The sequence below is a fragment of the Panulirus ornatus genome, chromosome 2, assembly GCF_036320965.1.
Source record: "Panulirus ornatus isolate Po-2019 chromosome 2, ASM3632096v1, whole genome shotgun sequence".
NCBI classification, from domain to species: domain Eukaryota; kingdom Metazoa; phylum Arthropoda; class Malacostraca; order Decapoda; family Palinuridae; genus Panulirus; species Panulirus ornatus.
In genome coordinates, this window is record NC_092225.1 from 80451 (window position 1) to 108329 (window position 27879).

At 40.6% G+C, this 27879-nt stretch overlaps 1 protein-coding gene across 2 annotated transcripts in view; it reads right to left on the reverse strand.

Annotated features, from left to right (window-relative positions):
• Positions 1 to 344: 344 nt before the first annotated feature.
• The window catches only part of LOC139753297 (uncharacterized), a 138768-nt gene continuing 111233 nt past the window's right edge, over positions 345 to 27879 (reverse strand). Inside the window, exons 4-6 of one of the 2 annotated variants that reach the window (XM_071669598.1) lie at positions 16084 to 16200; positions 7245 to 7382; positions 345 to 374 (exon numbers count right to left, since the gene is read on the reverse strand). In XM_071669598.1, coding sequence (XP_071525699.1) covers positions 371 to 374; positions 7245 to 7382; positions 16084 to 16200 — 259 coding nt within the window. In that variant the 3' untranslated portion in view covers positions 345 to 370. The remainder of the gene's footprint in view (positions 375 to 7244; positions 7383 to 16083; positions 16201 to 27879) is intronic. The other variant, XM_071669588.1, reaches the window with a different exon arrangement.

Here is a 27879-nt window from a genome sequence, read left to right on the forward strand (position 1 = left end):
CCCTCCCTGACTTACCATGGCAGATACGATAGGGGAAGAACGACCACGATTACTTTCGATTGGTCAAAAGACTGACTGTCACACCCCCCGTCCCAACATGATTGGCTCGAGGTCTAAGGTCTGGCTCTTATACTGTCTAAAGGCCCAGCCCTACATCTCTGACGACGCAACCAAGATGGGTGAGCAACCTTTCCCAGGGATGACATCGAGGCTGACCCTGGGTCACTTGACAATGTTACCTGAAGAATGATTAGTAGCTGACTGCACACTGCATAGCTAATTTGGCCACCTGGCGTGAGATGTGTGAGATCCCAGGTATATGTGAGACCGGCCGATGAATGTCTCGGGACCACCCAAATCACCATGTGGCTTACCTAAGCATACAATTTTCTATAACACAGACACAACGAACACACAGGTTCGGAACAACTGGTATAGGAATTTTCACGTATACACTCTAAAAACTTGTCTCCATATCTCTCTGTCATCATAAGAATCTGAGCCCCCTACTACACCTCTTAATGGAACCATCATTATTAATATATCATCTCTGTGAAGCACATGTTTCATTGCTTTGTAACTATTCTAACTGCTTCTTCATTATCTATTTATTCATTTATCTATTATACTTAATCACTGTTTCCCGCGTCAGCAAGGTAGCATCAGGAAACAGATGAAGAATGGCCCATCCACTCATATACACATAAATACATAAATGCCCATACATGCACATATACATATATATACATATTTGTTTATGGATGGGGTTGTTAGGGAGGTAAATGCAAGAGTCTTAGAAAGAGGGGCAAGTATGAAGTCTGTTGGGGATGAGAGAGCTTGGGAAGTGAGTCAGTTGTTGTTCGCTGATGATACAGCGCTGGTGGCGGATTCATGTGAGAAACTGCAGAAGCTGGTGACGGAGTTTGGTAAAGTGTGTGGAAGAAGAAAGTTAAGAGTAAATGTGAATAAGAGCAAGGTTATTAGGTACAGTAGGGTTGAGGGTCAAGTCAATTGGGAGGTGAGTTTGAATGGAGAAAAACTGGAGGAAGTGAAGTGTTTTAGATATCTGGGAGTGGATCTGTCAGCGGATGGAACCATGGAAGCGGAAGTGGATCATAGGGTGGGGGAGGGGGCGAAAATTTTGGGAGCCTTGAAAAATGTGTGGAAGTCGAGAACATTATCCCGGAAAGCAAAAATGGGTATGTTTGAAGGAATAGTAGTTCCAACAATGTTGTATGGTTGCGAGGCGTGGGCTATGGATAGAGTTGTGCGCAGGAGGATGGATGTGCTGGAAATGAGATGTTTGAGGACAATGTGTGGTGTGAGGTGGTTTGATCGAGTAAGTAACGTAAGGGTAAGAGAGATGTGTGGAAATAAAAAGAGCGTGGTTGAGAGAGCAGAAGAGGGTGTTTTGAAATGGTTTGGGCACATGGAGAGAATGAGTGAGGAAAGATTGACCAAGAGGATATATGTGTCGGAGGTGGAGGGAACGAGGAGAAGAGGGAGACCAAATTGGAGGTGGAAAGATGGAGTGAAAAGGATTTTGTGTGATCGGGGCCTGAACATGCAGGAGGGTGAAAGGAGGGCAAGGAATAGAGTGAATTGGAGCGATGTGGTATACAGGGGTTGACGTGCTGTCAGTGGATTGAATCAAGGCATGTGAAGCGTCCGGGGTAAACCATGGAAAGCTGTGTAGGTATGTATATTTGCGTGTGTGGACGTGTGTATGTACATGTGTATGGGGAGGGTTGGGCCATTTCTTTCGTCTGTTTCCTTGCGCTACCTCGCAAACGCGGGAGACAGCGACAAAGTATAAAAAAAAAACAAAAAAAACATCAACATATACATACACAGATATATACATATATACACGTACATATTCATACTTGCTTGACTTCATCCATTCCTGTTGCTACCCCCACCACACAGAAAATAGCATCGCTAACCCCCGCTTCTGCAAGGAAGTGCCAGGAAAACAGAAAAAAAAAAGGCCACATTCGTTCACACTCAGTCTCTAGCTGCCATGTGTAATGCACCGAAACCACAGCTCCCTGTCCACATCCATGCTTCACAGACATTTCCATGGTTTACCCCAGACACTTCACATACCCTGGTTCAGTCCACTGACAGCAAGTCGACCCCGGTATACCACATTGTTTCAATTCACTCTATTCCTTGCAAGCCTATCATCCTCCTGTATGTTCAGACCCTGATCACTCAAAATCTTTTTCACTCCATCCTTCCACCTCCAATTTGGTTTCCCACTTCTTGTTCTCTTTACCTCTAACACATATATCCTCTTTGTCAATATTTCCTCACTCATTCTCTCCATATGTCCAAACCATTTCAACCCACCCTCTTCTACTCTCTCAACCATAGTCTTTTTATTTCCACACATCTCTCTTACCTTTTCATGACTTACTCCATCAAACCACCTCACACCACATATTGCCCTCAAACATTTCATTTCCAACACATCCATCCTCCTCCATACAACCCTATCTATAACACATGCCTCACAAACATATACCATCGGTGGAACTACTATTTCTTCAAACATACCCAATTCTTGCTCTCTGAGATAATGTTCTCTCCTTCCACACATTCTTCATCGCTCACAGAACGTTCGCCCCCTTCCCCCATCCTGTGACACTTCCATGGTTCCATCCGCTGCTAAGTCCACTCCCTTATATCTAAAAAACTTCACTTCCAATTTTTCTCCATTCAAACTTACATCCTAATCAACTTGTCGCTCAGCTCTACTAAACCTAATAACCTTGCTTTTATTCACATTTACTCTCAACTTTCTCCTTTCACACACTTTTCCAAACTCAGTCACCAACAAGTGCAGTTTCTCACATGAATCAGCCTCTACAGCTGTATCATCGGCAAACAACAACTGACTCACTTCCCAAGCTCTCTCATCCACAACAGACTGCATGCCCCTCTTTCCAAAACTCTTGCATTCACCTCCCTAACCACCCCATCCATAAAGGAATTAAACAACCAAAGGGACATCACACACCCCTGATGCAAACCGATTTTCACTGGGAACTAATCACTCTCCTCTCTTCCTACTTGTACACATGCCTTATATCCTTGCTAAAATCTTTTCACTGCTTCTAGCAACTTACCTCCCACACCATATATGCTTAAAACCTTCCACAAAGCATCTCTATCAACACCATCATATGCCTTCTCCAGATCCATTAATGCTACAAACAAATCCATCCGTTTTTCTAAGTATTTCTCTCATACATTCTTCAAAGCAAACACCTGATCCACACACCCTCTACCACTTCTGAAACCACAATGCTCTTTCCCAATCAGATGCTCTGTACATGCCTTTACCCTCTAAATCAATACCCTCTCACATAATTTCCCAGGAATACTCAACAAACTTAAGCCTCTCTTCTCTCTTTACTAAGCCAATCTCCCTGGCCCTCTCACTTCGCACACCATCCTGAATAAAACACCCTATATCTACCTTTCTATCATCAAACAATCAACAAACCTTCAAAATACTCACTCCATCTCCTCCCTTCATCACTACCTGTCATAATCTCCCCCTTCACTGATGTTCCCACTTATTCTCTTGTTTTATACCCATTATTTACCACCTTCCAAAACACCTTTTAATTCTCCCTAAAATAAAACGATACATTCTCACCCCAACTCTCATTTGCCCTCTTTTTCGCTTCTTGCACCTTTCTCTGGACCTCCTACCACTTTCTTTTATATATCTCTCAGTCATTTGCACTACTTCCCTACTTTCACTAACAACTTTACTTTTTCATCCCACCACTCACTATCATTCAAATCTGCACCACCTCCCACCTTTCTCATTACCACATGCATCTTTTGAACAAGCCATCATTGCTTCCCTAAATACATCCCATTCCTCCCCTACTCCCCTCATGTCATTTGCTCTCACCTTTTGGAATTCTACACTCAATCTCTCCTGGTACTTCCTCAAGCGAGTCTCCTTTCCAATATCACTTACTCTCACCACTCTCTTCACCCCAACATTCTTTCTTATTTTCTGAGAACCTCTACAAATCTTCACCTTTGCCTCCACAAGATAGTGATCAGACATCCCTCCAGCTGCCCCTCTCACCACATTAACATTCAAAAGTCACTCTTTTATATGCCTGTCAATTAACACGTAATCCAGTAATGCCCTTCGACTATCTCTCCTACTCACATATGTATACTTATGTATATATCTATTTTTAAACCGGATATTCCCAATCACCAGTCCTTTTTCAGCACACAATTCATAAGCTCTTCACCATTTCCATTTACAACACTGAACACCCCATGCACACCAATTATACCCTCAACTGCCACATTACTCACCTTCGCATTCAAAGCATCCATCACTATAACCCGATCTTGTGCATCAAAGCTGCTTACACACTCACTTACCTGCTCCTAAAACACTTGCCTCTCATGATCTTTCTTCTCATGACCAGGTGCATAGACACCAATAATCACCCATCTCCCTCCATCCCCTTTCTGTTTTACCTACATCAATCTAGAATTCACTTTCTTACACTCTATCAAATACTCCCACAACTCCTGCTTCAGGAGTAGTGCCACTCCTTCCTTAGCTCTTGTCCCCTCACCAGTCCGTGACTTTACTCCCAAGACTTTCTCAAACCACTCTTCCCCTTTACCCTTGAGCTTCATTTCACTTAGAGCCTAAACATCCAGGCTTCTTTCCTCAAATATAATAATTATCCCTCCTTTCTTCTCATCTTGGTTACATCCAAACACATTCAGACACCCCAATCTGAGCCTTCGAGGAGGATGAGCACTCCTCATTTGACTCCTTCTTCTGTTTCCATTTTTAGAAATTTAAATACAAGGAGGAGGGGGTTTCCAGCCCCCTGCTCCCAACCCCTTTATTAACCTTCTAAGACATGCAAGGGAATACGAGGGAAGTATTCTTTCTTTTGTATCCCAGGGATATTCTTCATTATTATCATTGTGTATTTCTGCACTTCCCACAGTTACTCTTCCCTTTCGAACAGTCTAATAAGCCATCTTCCACTATTTCCAAAATTTTATGCTATCTTTTATTAGGAGGGCCAATCCTTCTTCCCCTCTCCCTTTGTTTTCTCTTTCCTTCCATGCTATCTTACACCCTTCTGTACAGAAGAGGTGAGATCTTGTCGGAGCTGCAAGACTTGTTTCCACAACTCAAAAAATATCAGGTGCATTTTCCCTAATATGATCTTTAAATTGCATCTTGCCATTTACATTTATCCATCTACAAATTCATACATTATTTTCAGTCTGACTTCACCATCATCTAATATTCCTGGCCTTTCTGTGTAGTAGGTGGGTGAGTCAGCCTGAGAGTTGGTTGGTTGGATTTTTGTCTGTCTCTCTGTTTGTAATTCCTTAATGTCATTAACTGTTTGCACAGTATGGGGAAGGAGTTTTATACATGTGAGGTCCCATCTCTTGAACATTCACTATCATACTGTCTGCATCAACAATGTCTTCAATCATTCTATTCCATTCATCTACCACTCTTACACTATAAAAGCACTTCTTTACATCTTTTTTTACAAATTTTTTCCATACTTTCATGTTATGCCCTCTGATTGCTCTATCCCTACATACCTTAAGGAACTGTTCATTATCCATGAAATCAATCTGCTTCAAAAACCTAAAGGTTATAAACAGGCCATCCCGAACCCTTTCCTCTTCCAATAAGGGCAACCTTAAAGTTTTTAGTCTTTCCCTGAAACATAGCAGTCAGTTGATGTTTCTGTCTTTGTCTGCCTGTCTGTGTGTATGGCAGGATATGCTTACTGAAGTACATAACAATCTCTTTAGCATTCCTCATAGTCCATGAACACCTCAATTTCATCTGACTGCTAAAACTAACAAAAAACATTTCACTTGTCAGCACTACCCAAAGCCTTGTACCTATTCACAGCAGCACTTTTTACCATCAGGCAAAAACACATCCCTTCATCCCTCCTGATAACATCCAATCCTCCTCTCATACAAATGAAACACCTGCACTTGGCTACCTTTCCCCTAACCCACACATTTGTAATAACTATAATGTACTTTATAATTCAAATAATTTTTTCTTTGTCTTATGCAGTACTTCATTACAACAAAATACACTCATACATATGTTTAACAATCTGTATGAATAAGTTGTGTTTTCTCATGTTTACAGTATAATAAAAATATACATCTATCTATTCAAATGAAACTCCCTCAATGGGATAGCAACAGCAATTGGGTCTCCATAACTAGTGAACTCCAGCACCGCTTCTTAGCATTTAGTGCCTCACCCTTAAGAGGCCACTGGCAGACAGCAAGTCTAGTGCAGTGTTTGCAAAGGATCCTAACTAATGTTCCTACCCATTACTTCTATCTCATACTCTTTCCAACTACTACTACCTAATGCTCCTGCCAAAATGTTCCTACCTACTACTTCTATCTAATACTACCATTTTGCCAAAAGGCAGGGCTAGCACATAATGCTCACTGCAAGAGAATCCAAAGTTATGAAGAATGAGCAGTGTGAGTTAAGTGTTGTCAAGTGTTATATATGACGAGGGGAAACTGTATGTTTGTGGACAGAATGCCAGTAGTCAAAATGTCAGTGAGGCAGAAAGTAAAGACAGCTACCTGAGTCAAGTGCAACTTGACAACTACTTAAAAGCTGGTTCACTAAGCAGATGTCACTAACCCTCCCAATAACCAGGAGGGTAAAATACCTCCCTAGTTGTTGAGTGCCTATCACTCAACCAGTTAGAGTCTAGTCCCAACTGAACTGGATACCTGGCACTTCAATGTAACCACTTCTGCAGTATGGGGAGAGAGTTCTTAACCTGTGGAGCCTCATCTCTTTAATTTTCTTTATCATTATACAACTTTTAAATATTTTGTAAGCTGTTTGCATTCACAATATCATCACTTAGCAAGCTGCATTCATCATCTCAAATGCAATATCAAAGCAGTACTCCTTTACATCTCTTTAAACAAGTTTCTTACTCTGAACTTCTTTTGCTTCCTCACTGCATCTTTCAAAAGACTATTCAATCCTGCTATTCTCAGTCTGATACAAATACTTGAAAGCAATAATGTCTAATGTCTATCAGTATGGGCTGATTCAGAGCTTTTCACCTCTTTCTGTAGCTCATCTACAACTAATTCAAAGAACACTGAATTTTGTGTAAGCAAAACATACCAGATGAATTAATACTCACAATACAAATCCCTTAGTGATGAGATCCACTTCCAGCAGTAACTGGACAGATTTTGAGGCAATCTGGCTGATTTCCCTCAATAGTGACACAAATCTCTTCACGTGATGGATAAAAATGATGCAGCGAACAAAAACTACACTGAAAAAGATCAAAAGTATCACTGGAAATACCTGTATGTGCATAAAGAAATTTCTACCACTTGTTTACACACTTGTTTATCTATCTCACATTCACAACTGGAATGACCAAACAGAATCTAATAAAAGAGCATGATCAGGGGAAATCATAGTACACCCCTCTGTATATACATATGTATAGCGCTAACTCGCACACATGAGGGGGGAGGGGGATGGTATTCCATGTGTGGTGAGGTGGCGATGGGAATGAATAAAGGCAGACAGTGTGAATTGTGTGCATGGGTATATATGTATGTGTCTGTGTGTGTATATATATATGTGTACATTGAGATGTATAGGTATGTATATTTGCGTGTGTGGACATGTATGTATATACATGTGTATGGGGGTGGCTTGGGCCATTTCTTTTGTCTGTTTCCTTGCGCTACCTCGCAAACGCAGGAGACAGCGGCAAAAAAAAAAATATTATTATATTTCATTATACTTTGTCGCTGTCTCCCGCGTTTGCAAGGTAGCGCAAGGAAACAGACGAAAGAAGTGGCCCAACCCCCCCCCATACACATGTATATACATACGTCCACACACGCAAATATACATACCTACACAGCTTTCCATGGTTTACCCCAGACGCTTCACATGCCTTGCTTCAATCCACTGACAGCACGTCAACCCCGGTATACCACATCGCTCCAATTCACTCTATTCCTTGCCCTCCTTTCACCCTCCTGCATGTTCAGGCCCCGATCACACAAAATCTTTTTCACTCCATCCTTCCACCTCCAATTTGGTCTCCCTCTTCTCCTTGTTCCCTCCACCTCCGACACATATATCCTCTTGGTCAATCTTTCCTCACTCATCCTCTCCATGTGCCCAAACCATTTCAAAACACCCTCTTCTGCTCTCTCAACCACGCTCTTTTTATTTCCACACATCTCTCTTACCCTTACGTTACTCACTCCATCAAACCACCTCACACCACACATTGTCCTCAAACATCTCATTTCCAGCACATCCACCCTCCTGTGCACAACTCTATCCATAGCCCACGCTTCGCAACCATACAACATTGTTGGAACCACTATTCCTTCAAACATACCCATTTTTGCTTTACGAGATAATGTTCTCGACTTCCACACATTCTTCAAGGCTCCCAGGATTTTCGCCCCCTCCCCCACCCTATGATTCACTTCCGCTTCTATGGTTCCATCCGCTGCCAGATCCACTCCCAGATATCTAAAACACTTTACTTCCTCCAGTTTTTCTCCATTCAAACTCACCTCCCAATTGACTTGACCCTCAACCCTACTGTACCTAATAACCTTGCTCTTACTCACATTTACTCTTAAGTTTCTTCTTTCACACACTTTACCAAACTCAGTCACCAGCTTCTGCAGTCTCTCACATGAATCAGCCACCAGCGCTGTATCATCAGCGATCAACAACTGACTCACTTCCAAGCTCTCTCATCCACAACAGACTTCATACTTGCCCCTCTTTCCAAAACTCTTGCATTCACCTCCCTAACAACCCCATCCATAAACAAATTAAACAACCATGGAGACATCACACACCCCTGCCGCAAACCCATATTCACTGAGAACCAATCACTTTCCTCTCTTCCTACACGTACACATGCCTTACATCCTCGATAAAAACTTTTCACTGCTTCTAACAACTTGCCTCCCACACCATATACTCTTAGTACCTTCCACAGAGCATCTCTATCAACTCTATCAAATGCCTTCTCCAGATCCATAAATGCTACATACAAATCCATTTGCTTTTCTAAGTATTTCTCACATACATTCTTCAAAGCAAACACCTGATCCACACATCCTCTACCACTTTTGAAACCACACTGCTCTTCCCCAATCTGATGCTCTGTACATGCCTTCACCCTCTCAATCAATACCCTCCCATATAACTTACCAGGAATACTCAACAAACTTATACCCTAGTATACTACATCGTTCCAATTCACTCTATTCCTTGCACACCTCTCATCATTCTGTATGCTCAGGCTCCAATGACCCAAAATCTTTTTCACTCCATCCTTCCACCTCCAATTAGGTCTTCCGTTTCCCCTTGTTCCCTCCGTCTCTGACACATACATCCTCTTTGTCAATCTCTCCTCACTCATTCTCTCCATATGTCCAAACCATTTCAACACATCTTATGCTCTCTCAACCACATTCATGTTATTTCCACACATCTCCCTTACCCTTTCATTACTTACTTGATCAAACCACAAATGCTCTTGACACATCTGAGCTCCATTTTGACCAGCTGGTAAGATCTTGAAATGGAGAGAGAAGGGGGAAAAGTGTGGATTTCCCTCTAAAGCTAAGTCCTTTGTTGTTGATGCTACCTTGCTAATGTGGGAAATGTTGAATATGTATGAAAAATTTTTTCTAATTTATCATAATTAATCGCCGTCTCCTGCATTAGCGAAGAAGCGCATGGAAACAGATGAGGAAAGGCCCAAGCCATCCACATACACACGTATATACATAAACGCCCACACACGCACATATACATACCTATACATTTCAGCAAATACATACGTATACATACACATACATATACGTGTTGGAAAGGATCACAATTCTGAGCGTGATCAAGTATATTCCTCTGAGTCCACGGGGAAAATGAAACACTTTAAGTTCCCAAGTGCACTTTCGTGTAATAATCACATCATCAGGGAAGACACGAGAAATATAACAGTCAATTGATATACAACAAAGAGACGTAGCTAGGACGCCATTTGGTAAACATGCTATTGTCCAAAACAGACAACAAGTGTATCATAAATCTATTATGTGGACAAGGTGAATTGTTTACAAATTTTATCAACAATAAAGTTATCCAATTTGTATATACCATCACTAATATCAAGATAATAATTCTTTGTGTATCTAATAATAGAAGATTCAATGATATTTCTCGTGGTAACAGAGTTAAAGTCAATAACTGAGATGGCATTATTCCAGTCAATACAATGATCAAATTTTTAACATGATTAAGCAAGGCAGTTGATTCTTGTCCTGTTCTTATGCTATATTTCTGTTGCTTAAGTGTAACAGAAAGATCCTTACTAGTCTGCCCAACATAAAGCAAGGCATTTGATTCTTGTCCTGTTCTTATGCTATATTTCTGTTGCTTAAGTGTAACAGAAAGATCCTTACCAGTCTGCCCAACATAAAACTTACCACAATTTCTACATGGCACTTTATAGATGCACCCCGGAAAATTTTCTGGTGAATTCCTGATATAGATATTCTTTATAGTATTATTGTAGCTGAAGGCAACATTAACAATAAAGGATTTAAATTCTAAACGATGACACAACATATTCTAAACTCAGTAAGAATCCCCTAGAAGCAGTTAATTCCCATTTAATAAAGAACTGAAGTTGTTGTTGAAAGGTAATAGTTCTCTTATCAAAAGTTTTTCATCTTTGTCCCCTTTATTGCCATATGTGTATGGACTTATCAAAACACATAAACAAACTTTTCCAGCAAGACCTATAGTGAGTTCAGTAGGCTCCATCACATATAAATTGTCAAAATGTTTAGTTTCTTTATTAAGCCCTTTAGTGGGTAAGATATCAAATTCTAATATCATGAACAATGTAGATTTAGTTAACAAGCTTAACAATGTCAATGTTAATTTTGATTTCAAACTTGTCAGCTTTGATGTTTCCTCACTTTTCACAAAAGTTCTAGTTGACCTTTTAGAATATCTATTTGATGTCTTGGATGATATTCAATACCTGTCTCAAAGTCTATTTTCATTGAACTGGTAAAATTGTGTATAAAAGACTGTGTATTTCAATTCAATGTAGACTATTATGCTCAAAAATTTGGTATGGCAATGGGTAACCCTCTTTCACCTGTACTAAGTAATCTTATATGGAATCTTTTTAAACAAAATTACTAAAGGATATCTTACCTTCTAATACAATTTGGTTTAGGTATGTAGATGATGTTTGTGTTTGGCCAACAAATGAAAATTTACAAATATTTCTGAAGGCATGTACAGAGCATCAGATTGGGGAAGAGCAGTGTGGTTTCAGAAGTGGTAGAGGATGTGTGGATCAGGTGTTTGCTTTGAAGAATGTATGTGAGAAATACTTAGAAAAGCAAATGGATTTGTATTTAGCATTTATGGATCTGGAGAAGGCATATGATAGAGTTGATAGAGATGCTCTGTGGAAGGTATTAAGAATATATGGTGTGGGAGGCAAGTTGTTAGAAGCAGTGAAAAGTTTTTATCGAGGATGTAAGGCATGTGTACGTGTAGGAAGAGAGGAAAGTGATTGGTTCTCAGTGAATGTAGGTTTGTGGCAGGGGTGTGTGATGTCTCCATGGTTGTTTAATTTGTTTATGGATGGGGTTGTTAGGGAGGTGAATGCAAGAGTTTTGGAAAGAGGGGCAAGTATGAAGTCTGTTGGGGATGAGAGAGCTTGGGAAGTGAGTCAGTTGTTGTTTGCTGATGATACAGCGCTGGTGGCTGATTCATGTGAGAAACTGCAGAAGCTGGTGACTGACTTTGGTAAAGTGTGTGAAAGAAGAAAGTTAAGAGTAAATGGGAATAAGAGCAAGGTTATTAGGTACAGTAGGGTTGAGGGTCAATTCAATTGGGAGGTGAGTTTGAATGGAGAAAAACTGGAGGAAGTGAAGTGTTTTAGATATCTGGGAGTGGATCTGGCAGCGGATGGAACCATGGAAGCGGAAGTGGATCATAGGGTGGGGGAGGGGGCGAAAATTCTGGGAGCCTTGAAGAATGTGTGGAAGTCAAGAACATTATCTCGGAAAGCAAAAATGGGTATGTTTGAAGGAATAGTGGTTCCAACAATGTTGTATGGTTGCGAGGCGTGGACTATGGATAGAGTTGTGCGCAGGAGGATGGATGTGCTGGAAATGAGATGTTTGAGGACAATGTGTGGTGTGAGGTGGTTTGATCGAGTAAGTAACGTAAGGGTAAGAGAGATGTGTGGAAATAAAAAGAGCGTGGTTGAGAGAGCAGAAGAGGGTGTTTTGAAATGGTTTGGTCACATGGAGAGAATGAGTGAGGAAAGATTGACCAAGAGGATATATGTGTCGGAGGTGGAGGGAACGAGGAGAAGAGGGAGACCAAATTGGAGGTGGAAAGATGGAGTGAAAAAGATTTTGTGTGATCGGGGCCTGAACATGCAGGAGGGTGAAAGGAGGGCAAAGAATAGAGTGAATTGGAGCGATGTGGTATACTGGGGTTGATGTGCTGTCAGTGGATTGAATCAAGGCATGTGTATGGGGGTGGGTTGGGCCATTTCTTTCGTCTGTTTCCTTGCACTACCTCGCAAACACGGGAGACAGCGACAAAGCAAAAAAAGAAAAAAAAAAAATTTCTCCCTTTACTTAACAATTTAGTACCTTCCATCAAATTTACTGTAGAAAATGAAAATAATGGTATGTTACCATTTTTAGATTGCATGATCTATAAGCAAGGAAACAAGTTTAAGTTTAGCATATTCAGAAAACCTACCAATGTATGCTCATATATCCATCATTACTCATCTCAACATGACAGACTTAAATCATAATCATTTCAATCTATGTTTCTTAGGGCATTACGTATTTGCAGTCCAGAGTATACTGATGATGAGTTTGAGAAGATATATTCTATTGGATCTAAGTTAAAGCACCCTTGATCTTTCATTGATAAATCCCTTAAGTTAGCAAAGAAATTATTTTATAGAGTTCAGTCCAAACCTCCCATTGACACTAAGAATCTTTTAGTTCTCCCTTTCTCCCTTTTAATAATAACTTTACATCCCATGTTGCTTAAATCCTTTAATGTAAATGTTGCCTTCAGCAACAATAATACTATAAAGAATATCTATATCAGGAATTCACCAGAAAATTCTCCTGGGTGCATCTATTAAGTGCCATGTAGAAATTGTGATAAATTTTATGTTGGGCAGACTGGTAAGGATCTTTCTGTTAGACTTAAGCAAAATAAATATAGTACATGAATGGGAGAATCAAATGCCTTGTTTAATCTCGTTAAAAACTATGATAATTGTACTGACTGGAGTAACGCCATCTCAGTTATTAACTCTATTACCACAAGAAATATCACTGAATCTTCTATTATTAGATACACAAGGAATTATAATCAATATTAGAGATGGTCTATACAAATTGGAAAACTTTATTGTTGATAAAATTTGTAAACAATTCACCTTCTCGTCCACATAAGTTTTTGATACGCTCGTTGTCTGTCTTGGACAATAGCATGTTTACCAAATGGCTCCTAGCTACCTCTCTTCGTTGTATATCAACTGACTATTATATTTCTCTCGTGTCTCCCCTGATGATGTAATTATTACACGAAAGTGCTCTTGGGAACTTATCGTGTTCCATTTTCCCCATGGACTCATAGGAATACATATACATGTATACACATGTACATATTCATACTTGCTGCCTTCATCCTTTCCAATTGCCACCCCACCACACACAAAATAGCATCTCCCCCAGAGAGGTAGCACTAAAAAAAGACAGGAAAAAGGCCACATTCGTTCATACTCAGTCTCTAGTTGTCATGTGGAATACACTGAAACCACAGCTCCCTTTCAACATCCAGGCCCCACAGAACTTTCCATGGTTTACCTCAGATGCTTCACATGCCCTGGTTCAATCCATTGACAGCACGTCCACCACGGTACACCACATCATTCAAATTCACTCTATTCCTTGCATGTCTTTCACCCTCTTGTATGTTCAGGCCACGATTACTCAAAATCTTTTTCACTCCATCCTTCCAACTCCAATTTGGTCTCCTGCTTCTCCTTGTTCCCTCCACCTCTGACACATATATCCTCTTTGTCAATCTCTCCTCACTCATTCTCTCCATGTTACCAAACCATTTCAATCCACCCTCTTCTGCTCTCTCAACCACACTCTTTTCATTACCAAACATCTCTCTAACCCTTTCATTACTTACTCGATCAAACCACCTCACACAACATATTGTCCTCAAACATTTCATTTCCAACACATCCATCCTCCTCCACACAACCCTATCAACAGCCCATGCCTCGCAACATATAATATTGCTGGAACCACTATTCCTTCAAACATACCCATTTTTGCTCTCTAAGATAACGTTCTCATCTTCCACACACTCTTCAACACTCCCAGAACTTTCGCCCCCTCCACTACCCTGTGACTCACTTCCGCTTCCATTGTTCCATCTGCTGCTAAGTCCACTCCCAGATATCTAAAACACTTCACTTCCTCCAGTTTTTCTCCACTCAAACCTACCTCCCAATTAACTTGTCCCTCACCCTTACTGAACCTAATAACCTTGCTCTTATTCACATTTACTCTCAGCTTTCTTCTTTCACACACTTTACCAAACTCAGTCACCAACTTCAGCAGTTTCTTGCCCGAATCAGCCACCATCGCTGTCTGATCAGCAAACAACAAAAAATAATATATGAATATACAGATGCTCCTGATATACGTCCAAGCTCCATTCTGACTGAACGTTAGTATCTCAAAATGGACGTAAGTTGGACGTGTGTCAGCATGGCATGTAGAATTTGTATACCCACACAGTATTCTTTTATCCTACTAAATTTCTATCATGATTATCTCACTATTCATTAACCAGCTTTATTATATGATTCTGTAGTTTCTTCTTACCTTTTATTTAAGATTCTTTAGTTCGTTAATTGATTCATCCAACATTTCAATGACCTTCTTAGCAGCTCCTTCATCAGCAATTGCTGCTTCACCTATGACTCAAACATTGTGCAAGCTATTTCTTCTTTCAAAGCTACTGAACCAATCACGACTTGCTGTGAAGCTCTTGATGTAAGCTCTTGATGTCATCCTCTCTCACTCACTCCTTCAAAGTACTTGCTGCGAAGCTCTCGATGTCATCCTCTCTCACTCACTCCTTCAAAGTCCCAAAAAGACTTCTAGCCTTCTGAATTGTTAGTAAACTTAGTGGTACATGTTTTTTAATTTGATCTTCCATCCACAGCAACAACAACTTTTCCATTTCGTGGATAGGCCCTTGTCGTTGTTTTGTCATTATCATAGACTTCATACTTACCAAACATTTCCCTGCTTCACATATTTTTTCTTTGTCCTTTAAAATTGTGGAGACCATCAAATGGAACAAATGTAAATCAAGTGCAATTACATTAACTATTTTTTCTCCTTCATCCCAAGTGATTACCTTCATTTTCAATTCCAAATTGAGCATCTTCCTCAGCTTCTTGGTAGATTGATCACCATGTGATGGGTTTTTCCTCTTGCTCGTCATCTTCTTTGGGGTTTAATAGAAAAACGGTTTAATCCAGCATGAAAATTTGTTAAATTCTCTTGAATAAGGAGCGCTTTCTAATTGGTAACTGAGAGCAAGAACTGAGAAAGATGCTATGATGTACACAATGCCGGGATCATCTAACATTCACCATTGTACACATGCAGCCATTAGCACAAACACTTTCTCGGATGCTCTGATGGCTCTGACTGCAAAAGGTTCAAAGCTCTGACTGCAAAAGATACAAAGCTCTGCCTACAGGAGATACAAATTTATAGTAAAGAGTCCCCTATGGTTATATTCCTTAAAGTACAAAGTAATACTTTCTGGGTAAATACAATAAAATAAATGATTGTAATGAGTACTCAAAATCAACTTACATCTGCCCCAAAATCAGGGAGATAGGAAGTGTCAAGATGATGATGACAAAAGAGAAGCACCATGTTTCACTGGCAACACAAAGCAGCTGTAGCACTAACAGAATTATGGAGCTGATGCTGAAAGAGAAGCAAGAAAAATATCATAAGGAGCTTGTAGTAAAATATAAAGGGAAAAATAAAGAAAAATTACTCATATCTAAAATGCAAAATTAACTTATGTTATTCATATCCACAGTAACATAATACATCATGCTTGTCATACACTCAAAAATACTACGTAAATATACTTGTACAATATTACGATAACTCTTAAAAGTCTACTGACAAATTCACACATTCCCTTGAGATGGACTACAGTGACAAGTTTCCTGCCTCTTGTTGGTATTAAAAATAGCTATAGCAACCCTCACCACTCTCAGAAATCTCAACCACTAAAGAGAATTTCCATAAGCCTCTGCATTCAATGCCCTGTGGAGTCATGATCAGCTCTTTGAATTTTTTGTTTGTTATTTTTTCCTAGCGCTACCTCGCACACATGAGGGGGGAGGGGGATGGTATTCCATGTGTGGCGAGGTGGCGATGGGAATGAAAAAAGGCAGGCAGTGTGAATTGTGTGCATAGGGTATATATGTATGTGTCTGTGTGTGTATATATATGTGTACATTGAGACGTATAGGTGTGTAGGTTTGCGTGTGTGGACGTGTGTGTATATACATGTGTATGGGGGTGGGTTGGGCCATTTCTTTCTTCTGTTTCCTTGCGCTACCTCGCAAATGCGGGAGACAGCGACAAAGCAAAATAAAAAAGAAGAAAAACAGTTTTTCAAAAACTTTACACTTTTATCTTTTTAGCTATCTTTTTATCACAGATTGTTGCTGTCTCCAATGTCAGTGAGGTAGCACAAGGAAACAGGCAAAAGAATGGCCCAACCCACCCACATACACATGTATATACATAAACACCCACACACACACATATACACACCTATATATTTCAACGTATACCATATATATATGGTTTGGGCACATGGAGAGAATGAGTGAGGAAAGATTGACCAAGAGGATATATGTGTCGGAGGTGGAGGGAACGAGGAGAAGTGGGAGACCAAATTGGAGGTGGAACGATGGAGTGAAAAAGATTTTGTGTGATCGGGGCCTGAACATGCAGGAGGGTGAAAGGAGGGCAAGGAATAGAGTGAATTGGATCGATGTGGTATACCGGGGCTGACGTGCTGTCAGTGGATTGAATCAGGGCATGTGAAGCGTCTGGGGTAAACCATGGAAAGTTGTGTGGGGACTGGATGTGGAAAGGGAGCTGTGGTTTCGGGCATTATTGCATGACAGCTAGAGACTGAGTGTGAACGAATGGGGCCTTTGTTGTCTTTTCTTAGTGCTACCTCGCACACATGAGGGGGGGAGGGGGATGGTAATCCATGTGTGGCGAGGTGGCGATGGGAATGAATAAAGGCAGACAGTGTGAATTGTGTGCATGGGGGTATATGTATGTGTCTGTGTGTGTATATATATGTGTACATTGAGATGTATAGGTATGTATATTTGTGTGTGTGGACGTGTATGTATAAACATTGTGTATGGGGGTGGGATGGGCCATTTCTTTCGTCTGTTTCCTTGCGCTACCTCGCAAACGCGGGAGACAGCGACAAAGCAAAATAAATAAATATAAATATACATATATGCACATGTACATATTCATACTTGCTGCCTTCATCCATCCCTGTCACCACCCTGCCACACATGAAATGGCACCCCTCTCCCCCCACACGCACACGACGCAAGGTAGCGCTAGGAAAAGGCAACAAAGGCCACATTCATTCACACTGTCTCTAGCTGTCATGTGCAATGCACCAAAACCACAGCTCCCTTTTCCCATACAGGCCCCACAAAACTTTCCATGGTTTACCCCAGATGCTTCACATGCCCTGGTTCAATACAATGACAGCAAGTCGACACCCGGTATACCACATCGTTCCAATTCACTTTGGTCCTTGCACGCCTTTCACCCTCCTGTAAGTTCAGGCCCCGATCACTCAAAATCTTTTTCACTCCATCCTTCCTATCATTCTCTCCATGTGACCAAACCATTTCAATATACCCTCTTCTGCTCTCTCAACCAAACTCTTTCTATTACCACATATCTCTCTTGCCCTTTCATTACTTACTTGATCAAACCACCTCACACCACATATTGTCCTCAAACATCTCATTTTCAACAAATCCACCCTCCTCTGCACAACCCTATCTATAGCCCAAGCCTCGCAACCATATAACATTGTTGGAATAACTATTCCTTCAAACATACCGTTTTGCTCTCTGAGATAACGTTCTTGCCTTCCATACATTCTTCAATGCTCCCAGAACCTTCACCCCCTTCCCCACCCTGTGACTCACTTCAGCTTCCATGGTTCCATCCGCTGCTAAATCCACTCCCAGATATCTAAAACACTTCATTTCCTCCAGTTTTTCTCCTTTCAAACTTACTTCCCAGTTGACTTGTCCCTCAACCATGCTGACCTAATAACCTCACTCTTATTCACATTTACTCTCAGCTTTTCTCTTTCATACACTTTACCAAACTCAGTCACTAGCTTCTGCAGTTTCTGACCCAAATCAGCCACCAGCGCTGTATCATCAGTGAACAACAACTGACACTTCCCAAGCCCTCTCATCCACAACAGATTGCATACTTGCCCCTCTCCAAAACTCTTGTATTCACCTCCCTAACAACCCCATCCATAAACAAATTAAACAACCATGGACACATCACACACCACTGCCACAAATCAACATTCACCGGGAACTAATCACTTTCCTCTCTTCCTACTCGTACATATGCCTTACATCCTCGATAAAACTTTTCACTGCTTCTTGCAACTTGCCTCTCACACCATATACTCTTAATATCTTCCACAGAGCATCTCTATCAACTCTATCATAAGCCTTCTCCAGATCCATAAATGCTACATACAAATCCATGTTTTTCTAGGTATTTCTCACATACATTCTTCAAAGCAAACACCTGATCCACACATCCTCTACCACTTCTGAAACCACACTGCTCTTCCCCAGTCTGATGCTCTGTACATGCCCTCACCCTCTTAATCAATAACCTCCCATATAATTTCCTAGGAATACTCAACAAACTTATAACTCTGGAATTTGAAAACTCACCTTTATCCCCTTTGCCTTTATACAATGGGACTATGCATGCACTTTGCCAATCCTCAGGCACTTATCTTTGTATATGTTCATAAAAACTTCATATATAAGAGGGTTTCAAAGACACCAATGTAGCCCTTGATGATCAGATATGTTTGGAATCTTTTTCTCTCTACTATATGTATGGATGTAACTAAGATGAAAAGGAAAAGATTGGTAGTATGTCTGAGGATAGGAAGCTAGGATCAGACTAACACAAAGCTAATGGAGATGGGAGATAAACGGCCTTGGAATGTCTTAGGGGTAAAGTCATTTGTTAGAGAGAGGGTGATAGTTAAGGAGGAATTGTGGGAATGTTTGAAAGAAAGTAAGGAAGTAAGCCCAGACTGATGTAGGTAAAAATGAAAGTTGATTATGAGAACTGGGTTATTATCTTTTCTTATGCACCTGGAATCAAGAGGACTAAGGAAGAGATACAAGTGTTTTGGAAGGAGCTAAGTGAGTGTGTCAACAGCTTTTATGCAAGAGATGTGGTCCCAGTGATGGGAGATTTGAATGCAAAAGACAGTAATATGGTAGTTGAGGATATAACTGAAAAACATGAAGTACTAGTTTTCTCATACTTCAATGCCTTTTCCTGCATTAGCAAGGTTGCATTAGGAACAGATGAAGAAAGGCCGCACTTGCTTACATCCATTCTCTAGCTATTACATGAATAAAAATGGTGAACATATTGTGAAGCTGTCTAGTGAAAAAAGAACTGGTGACTGTGAATACTTGGTTTCAACAGAGGGACATACATAAGCATAATTGGGCAAGTAAGGGTGATGGTAAGTGGGCATCACTGGATTATGTACTAAGTAACAGATGTACCAAGGAAAGACTCTTAGATGTGAATGTGCTGAAAAGGGCAACTGGTTGGATATCTGATCATTACCTGGAGTGCAAGAGGGTAAGGGTTTGTAAAGACTTTAGGAAAAAGTGTGGAAAGAGGGTGATGAGAGTGAGTGAATTTGGAAAGAGGATTGTGAGAAGACATACTGGGAAAGGCTGATTCTAGAATGGCAAAAAGAGAGAGAGTAAATAAAAGCTAGGGGAGTTGGTGTGGAATGGAAGCAATTTCAGAAAGCACTTCATACATGTGTGAGAGAAGTGCATGTTGTGCAAAAGGTGGGACAGGTGAAAAAGGGTATTGAGGGTTGGGAAGACAAAGTTAAGCTGCTCACAAAAGGGAAAAGAGAGACATATGGGTGTTATTTGCTTGGAAGGAGTACAAGTGATTGGGAGATGTACAGTCCCTCAAAAAAGTAGTGCAACCCAGGGTTGGATAGGGTTGGATTAGGAGAGATATAAATGAAAATGTAGAAAGTTGGTAGCCCTGAGTACCACCAACAACACCTCAGGAAATGGGCTGCGATAATGACTAATGATATATTACTGACACCAGCAGCTCTCTTTAAGGTTTACGAGCACGTGTGGTTTGGTAAGCAGTATCATTATAAGTGAATGGGAATGTACCTGGAACTAATTGAGCCATTCAGCAGGTATAGCAATTACTGCAACCTTAAAGTGAGCAAATGCTTCAACTTAAGAGTGAAACAGTTATGGAATCGACTCACATGAAACATGATCAAAAGGTAAGTGGCACAGACATGCTACACTGAAATCAGTGTACTCCAGAAACCCAATGGAAATGGACATAGTACATAGATAGCACACTTCAAGCAAAAAAGGAGATGCAATCACTGAACTCCAAAACAGCAGCCTGAGTAACTGTGAGGAGGCACAGTGGACTGGTGTGCATAAGGCCAGGGTAGGACGATTGCTTCATCAGCATGAAGCAACTGGCGACACCGTGGATCTCCCTTCAGACAGCTTGCACTTGGAGCATGATAAACGATCAGGATGTCACCACTGAAGCCAGAGTAGAAACAAATCCCTTCTCCAATGCAACCAGCATCTAACATCAACTCCAACTAAGTTGCTCAGCAGAAACCATTAGAAACTGTATCAACATTACACATGCACATAATCAAAGAACTGTAATGAAAATGGAATTGAGTGAACTGTATATGGAGATGAGAATAGAATATGCACCAGAATATTCCAGAAAACCATTGCATTTAGTCACGAGAAGACCTTCTGCAGTAATGAACAAGTGATATCGGAGTGTGGCGCAAGAATGGTGGCAAGTAAATTGAAGCCATGATCTCTCTCTCTCTTTCTTTTGAATCTCTCTCTCTTAAAAATATTTCTTATTTTGACTGAATTTCACCTAAATCTAATGAAGCTAGGCTTAATTTTCATAACACAACAAAAACATCAATTCATTTTATCCAACTATGGGAGTTCAACACCATCTTCATTAACCACAGTATGTTCAATCATATTCTAGCATGTGGGAAAATGGAGGAGTGGGAGAGTAGGAGTTATAATGTTTGGCTGGATACACAATGGAAAAGTCAGGGAGCTGATGGACCTAGGCCCACATGGATTTACCTTTGCAAAATAAGTGGAAGTATTGCACAATATGTTGCTGGAGTCTGTAAGGCAATTGCTTTTTCCTAAGCATGAGCAGCCTCAAGTTCACTTCATCTAAGACAAAAGTACTATGCATTCTGGGTTTGATAATCACCCAGAAATAACATTACTTCCACATCCAACAAAGTCACCAGATCTGAACTCAACAGAAAATATTAAGGGAATGCTGATGCGGCATTTTAATGCCCCAAAACCCCACTGTCTTCGAGAGCTCATCAAGCATGGGAGGAGCTGCTGAAATAAGTTGGGTGTGAGCTGACATGGAATACTGTTATGTCAATGCTGGACAGGATGAACAGTGCAAATGATGCACAGGTTCTTTAACAAAGAACTAATTGATTACACTAAATACTTCCTCCATGTGATTTAATCTATCCTACAAAATTCCTTCAGCCAGACAGAATGGTTTATAGTTATAATGTAATGCAATCAAAACAATCAAATAAATCTACTCACCACGTCATAACAGGCAATGTGATTAGCATCTGTGATATGTAGTAAATCCCAGATGTTAATGCTGCTTAATCAAATGAAACTTTTAGCAGTTTGACAGATAATAATATGGTTCTTTACCGACTCTAACATTGGCCTGTAAATGTTACTGATGAGTGCTCCATTTCCTATGATCTCAATCACTTAACATTTATGCATAAGCATATAGCACCATTAAGAAATGAGACACACATCAGTTATTACAGCTTTACATAGTATCACCATAACTATTATATTATTATCATCATACTTTGTCATTATACTTAATGTGGAAAGGGAGCTGTGGTTTCGGTGCATTATTACATGACAGCTAGAGACTGAGTGTGAACGAATGTGGCCTTTGTTGTCTTTTCCTAGCGCTACCTCGCACACACGAGTGGGAGGGGGTTGTTATTTCATGTGTGGCGGGGTGGCGATGGGAATGAATAAAGGCAGACAGTATGAATTATGTACATGTGTATATATGTATATGTCTATGTGTGTATATATATGTATACGTTGAGATGTATAGGTATGTATATTTGCATGACTTACTTTCACCACTCTCTTCTCACCCACATCATCTCCTCTCTTTCAAAAACCTCTTCAAATCTTCACCCTTGCCTCCACCAGGTAATGATCATACATTCCACCAGCTGCCCTTCTCAGCACATTCACATCCAAGAGCTTCTCATTTTCCAAATTCATCAATTGCTATGTAATCATATAACACCTGCTGACCACCTTTCTTACTCACATACATAAACTTATGGATGTTCCTCTTTTTTCTTTGTTGTTGCTGAAGTCTTCAGTCAGCCATGGACAAAAGTCAATGTCAAGGTCAACAAAAAGAGAAATGAAGATATGACGACAAAAAGAGAAAATTTGTCTATGGATGGAGTTGTTAGGGAGATGAATGCAAGAGTTTTGGAAAGAGGGGCAAATATGCAGTCTGTTGTGGATGAGAGAGCTTGGGAAGTGAGTCAGTTGTTGTTCTCAGATGATACAGCGCTGGTGGCTGATTCAGGTGAGAAACTGAAGAAGATGGTGACTGAGCTCGGTACAGTGTGTAAAAGAAGAAAGCTAAGAGTTAATGTGAATAAGAGCAAGGTTATTAGGTACAGTACGGTTAAGGGACAAGGCAACTGGGAAGTAAGTTTGAATGGAAAAAAACTGGAGGAAGTGAAGTGTCTCGCATGTGACCAAACCAATTTAAAACACCCTCTTCTGCTCTCTCGACCACACTCTTTTTATTACCACACATCTCTCTTACCCTATTATTACTTACTTGATCAAACCACCTCGCACCACATATTGTCCTGAAACATCTCATTTCCAGCACATCCACCCTCCTCTGCACAACTCTATCTATAGCCCATGCCTCACAACCATATAACATTGTTGGAACCACTATTCCTTCAAACATACCGGTTTTTGCTTTCTGAGATACTGTTCTCAACTTCCACACATTCTTCAACGCTCCCAGAACTTTCGCCCTCTCCCCCACCCGATGATTCACTTCTGCTTCCATGGTTCCATCCGCTGCCAGATCCACTCCCAGATATCTAACACACTTCACTTCATCCAGTTTTTCTCCATTCAAACTTACCTCCCAATTGACTAGTCCCTCAACCCTACTGTACCTAATAACCTTGCTCTTATTCACATTTACTCTCAACTTTCTTCTTTCACACACTTTACCAAACTCATTCACCAGCTTCTGCAGTTTCTCACACAAATCAGCTACCAGTGCTGTATCATCAGCAAACAACAACTGACTCACTTCCCAAGCTCTCTCATCCACAAATGACTGCATACTTGCCCCTCTTTCCAAAACTCTAGCATTCACCTCCCTATCAAACCCATCCATAAACAAATTAAATAACCATGGAAACATCACACACCCCTACCGCAAACCTACATTCACTGAGAACCAATCACTTTCCTCTCTTCCTACACATACACATGCCTTACATCCTTGATAAAAACTTATTATTCTTATTATTCTCCCTAAAATTTAATGATACTCTCTCGCCCCAACTCTCACTTGCCCTCTTTTTCACCTCTTACACCCTTCTCTTGACCTCCTGCCTTTTTCTTTTATACATCTCACACTCATTTGCATTATTTCCCTGCAAAAATCGTCCAAATGCCTCTCTCTTCTCTTTCACTAATAATCTTACTTCTTCATCCCACCACTCACTACCCTTTCTAATCTGCCCACCTCCCACGCTTCTCATGCCACAAGCATCTTTTGCGCGAGCCATCACTGCTTCCTTAAACACATCCCATTCTTCTCCCACCCCCCTTACATCCTTTGTTGTCACCTTTTTCCATTCTGTACTCAGTCTCTCCTGGTACTTCCTCACACAAGTCTCCTTCCCAAACTCACTTACTCTCAACACTCTTTTCACCCCAACATTCTCTCTTCTTTTCTGAAAACCTCTACAAATCTTCACCTTCACCTCCACAAGATAATGATCAGACATTCCTCCAGTTGCACCTCTCAGCACATTAACATCCAAAAGTCTCTCTTTCACATGCCTATCAATTAACACATAATCCAATAACACTCTCTGGCCATCTCTCCTACTTATATATGTATACTTATGTATATCTTTATTTCTAAACTAGGCATTCCCAATCACCAGTCCTTTTTCAGTAAATAAATCTACAAGCTCTTCACCATTTCCATTTACAACACTGAACACCCCATGTACACCAATTATTCCCTCAACTGCCACATTACTCACCTTTGCATTCAAATCACCCATTACTATAACCCGGTCTCGCGCATCAAAACTACTAACACACTCATTCAGCTGCTCCCAAAACACTTGCCTCTCATGATCTTTCTTCTCATGCCCAGGTGCATATGCACCAATAATCACCCATCTCTCTCCATCCACTTTCAGTTTTACCCATATCAATCTAGAGTTTACTTTCTTACACTTTATCACATACTCCCACCACTCCTGTTTCTGGAGTAGTGCTACTCCTTTCCTTGCTCTTGTCCTCTCAATAACCCCTGACTTTACTCCCAAGACTTTCCCAAACCACTCTTCCCTTTTACCCTTGAGCTTCGTTTCACTCAGAGCCAAAACATCCAGGTTCCTTTCCTCAAACATACCACCTATCTCTCCTTTTTTCTCATCTTGATTACATCCACACACATTTAGACACCCCAATCCGAGCCTTCGAGGAGGATGAGCACTCCCAGCGTGACTCCTTCTTCTGTTTCCCCTTTTAGAAAGTTAAAATACAAGGAGGGGAGGGTTTCCAGCCCCTGCTCCCATCCCCTTTAGTCACCTTCTATGACACGTGAGGAATTCATGGGAAGTATTCTTTCTCCCCTATCCCCAGGGATAAATATATAAATATATATTTATAAATATATAAAAAAATATACTCATGAATTTTGGAGGATGTCAAAAACCTGTCTTTTGAAAAATGCCAGGTCATAATTATTCATTTATGAATTTTGGAGGATGTGAAAAACCTATCTTGAAAAGTGCCAGGTCATAGTTATTCAGAAAGACATGAGAAGGAAGGGCATTCCAAAGCTTCATTATGTAGGGCAAGAAAAAGTTATCTAAGCAGCCCACCTATGAGTTCCCATTGGCAACAAAGTTTCCATGTGATGCAATAGCTTGCTGGGTATTGCATGGTCTAGCTCATGGTGGGGGAACAGAAGCACTAAGCTCTTGGAAAAAAACAGCGATACCTATAGAAGAGGGCAAGCGAGTCAAGTTTTGAAGTTTGCCTACGAAAGTTTATGTCAGACTGCTTTTGACTCAACTTTGTCAAGTAAGGATGGATCACTCCTTTGTATAAATGGAGCAACTGTTTAGAACAAAGAAATTTCAGCAACTAAACAGGACCCCCAGTTTCTCAGTGGTAGAATTAGCTATTTCCATAATGTTGGGGTTTCCGAGATAGTGTGGATGTTACAGTAATACCAAATATGTTCATGAAGTCAAGAGATGGAATCGCAGATCCATCAAAGTATTAAGGATCACTGCATGAAATTTTTTATAGAGAGATGGGTAGATATGTGGTCTTGGAAGCACTAAACTTGACCAGATTTCATCTACCCCACTGTCTGAGTTTATTGAGGAAGTTGTTGAAGACGAGATGAAGATCAAGAGGGAGACGAAGGAGCAGATTTGATGAGTGTGGAGGAATGCAGTGTTGAGTTGTTGGCATATGAGTGCATTTGATTATCTGTAGAGGAAAGGAAACTGCTGATAAAAAGGAGGAAAAAGTTTAGAAGACAGGACACAGCCTTGAGGGACAACACTCCAGATGGAGAAAAAGGGGAGAGGTTGATCTACCAACAACCTGAGAGATAGAATGGCCAGAAAGGAAGTTTTATATATATGGGAAAATAGTGAGGGAGAGAAGTCAAAAGAGAGGAGCCTAGAGATAAGACACAGTCCTTTTTTATCACACAACTTCACATATCCAGCATCTCCATTTGCCTTACTGAATGCCCTGTGCACCCAGTTATATCCTCAACTACCACATCAATCACCACTGCATTCAAATCATCCATCACTAATACCTGGTCTCTTGCATTAAAATTGTTGAAACACACACTCAGCTGCTCCCAAAATACTTGCCTCACATAATCGTTTTTCTCATGGCTAGGTGCAAAAGCACTTATAATACCCATCTCTCGCAATCCACTTAAATTTTTACTCACAGCAGTCTGGAGCTCACTTCCATACAATCTTTCACAAACTCCCACAAATCCTGCATTAGCAGTAGTGCTACCTCTTCCTCAATGCAGGAGGTCAAGGGAAGAGTGCAAGAGGTGTAAAAGAGGGCAAATAAGAGCTGAGGTGAGAGAGTATCATTAAATTTTACCGAAAGTATGTGATTGAGTGTAAGAAAGTAAACTCTAGATTGATATGGGTAAAACTGAAAGTGGATGGAGAGAGATGGGTGATTATTGGTGCATATGCACTTGGGCATGAGAAGAAACATCATGAGAGGCAAGTGTTTTGGGAGCAGCTGAGTGAGTGAGTTAGTAGTTTTGATGCACGAGACCGGGTTATAGTGATGGGTGATTTGAATGCAAAAGTGAGTAATGTGACAGTTGAGGGAATACTTGGTGTAAATGGGGTGTTCAGTGTTGCAAATGGAAATGGCGAAGAGCTTGTAGATTTATGTGCTGAAAATGGACTGGCGATTGTGAATACCTGGTTTAAAAAGAGAGATATACGTAAGTATAAGTATGAAAGTAAAAGAGATGGCCAGAGAGCATTATTGGATTATGTGTTAATTGATAGGCATGCGAAAGAGAGACTTTTGGAGGTTAATGTGCTGAGAGGTGCAACTGGAGGAATGTCTGATCATTATCTTGTGGAGGCGAAGGTGAAGATTTGTAGAGATTTTCAGAAAAGAAGGGAGAATGTTGGGGTGAAGAGAGTGGTGAGAGTAACTGAACTTGGGAAGGAGACTTGTGAGAGGATGTACCAGGAGAGACTGAGTACAGAATGGAAAAAGGTGAGAACAAAGTACGTAAGGGGAGTGGGGGAGGAATGGGATGTATTTAGGGAAGCAGTGATGGCTTGCACAAAAGATGCTTGTGGCATGAGAAGCA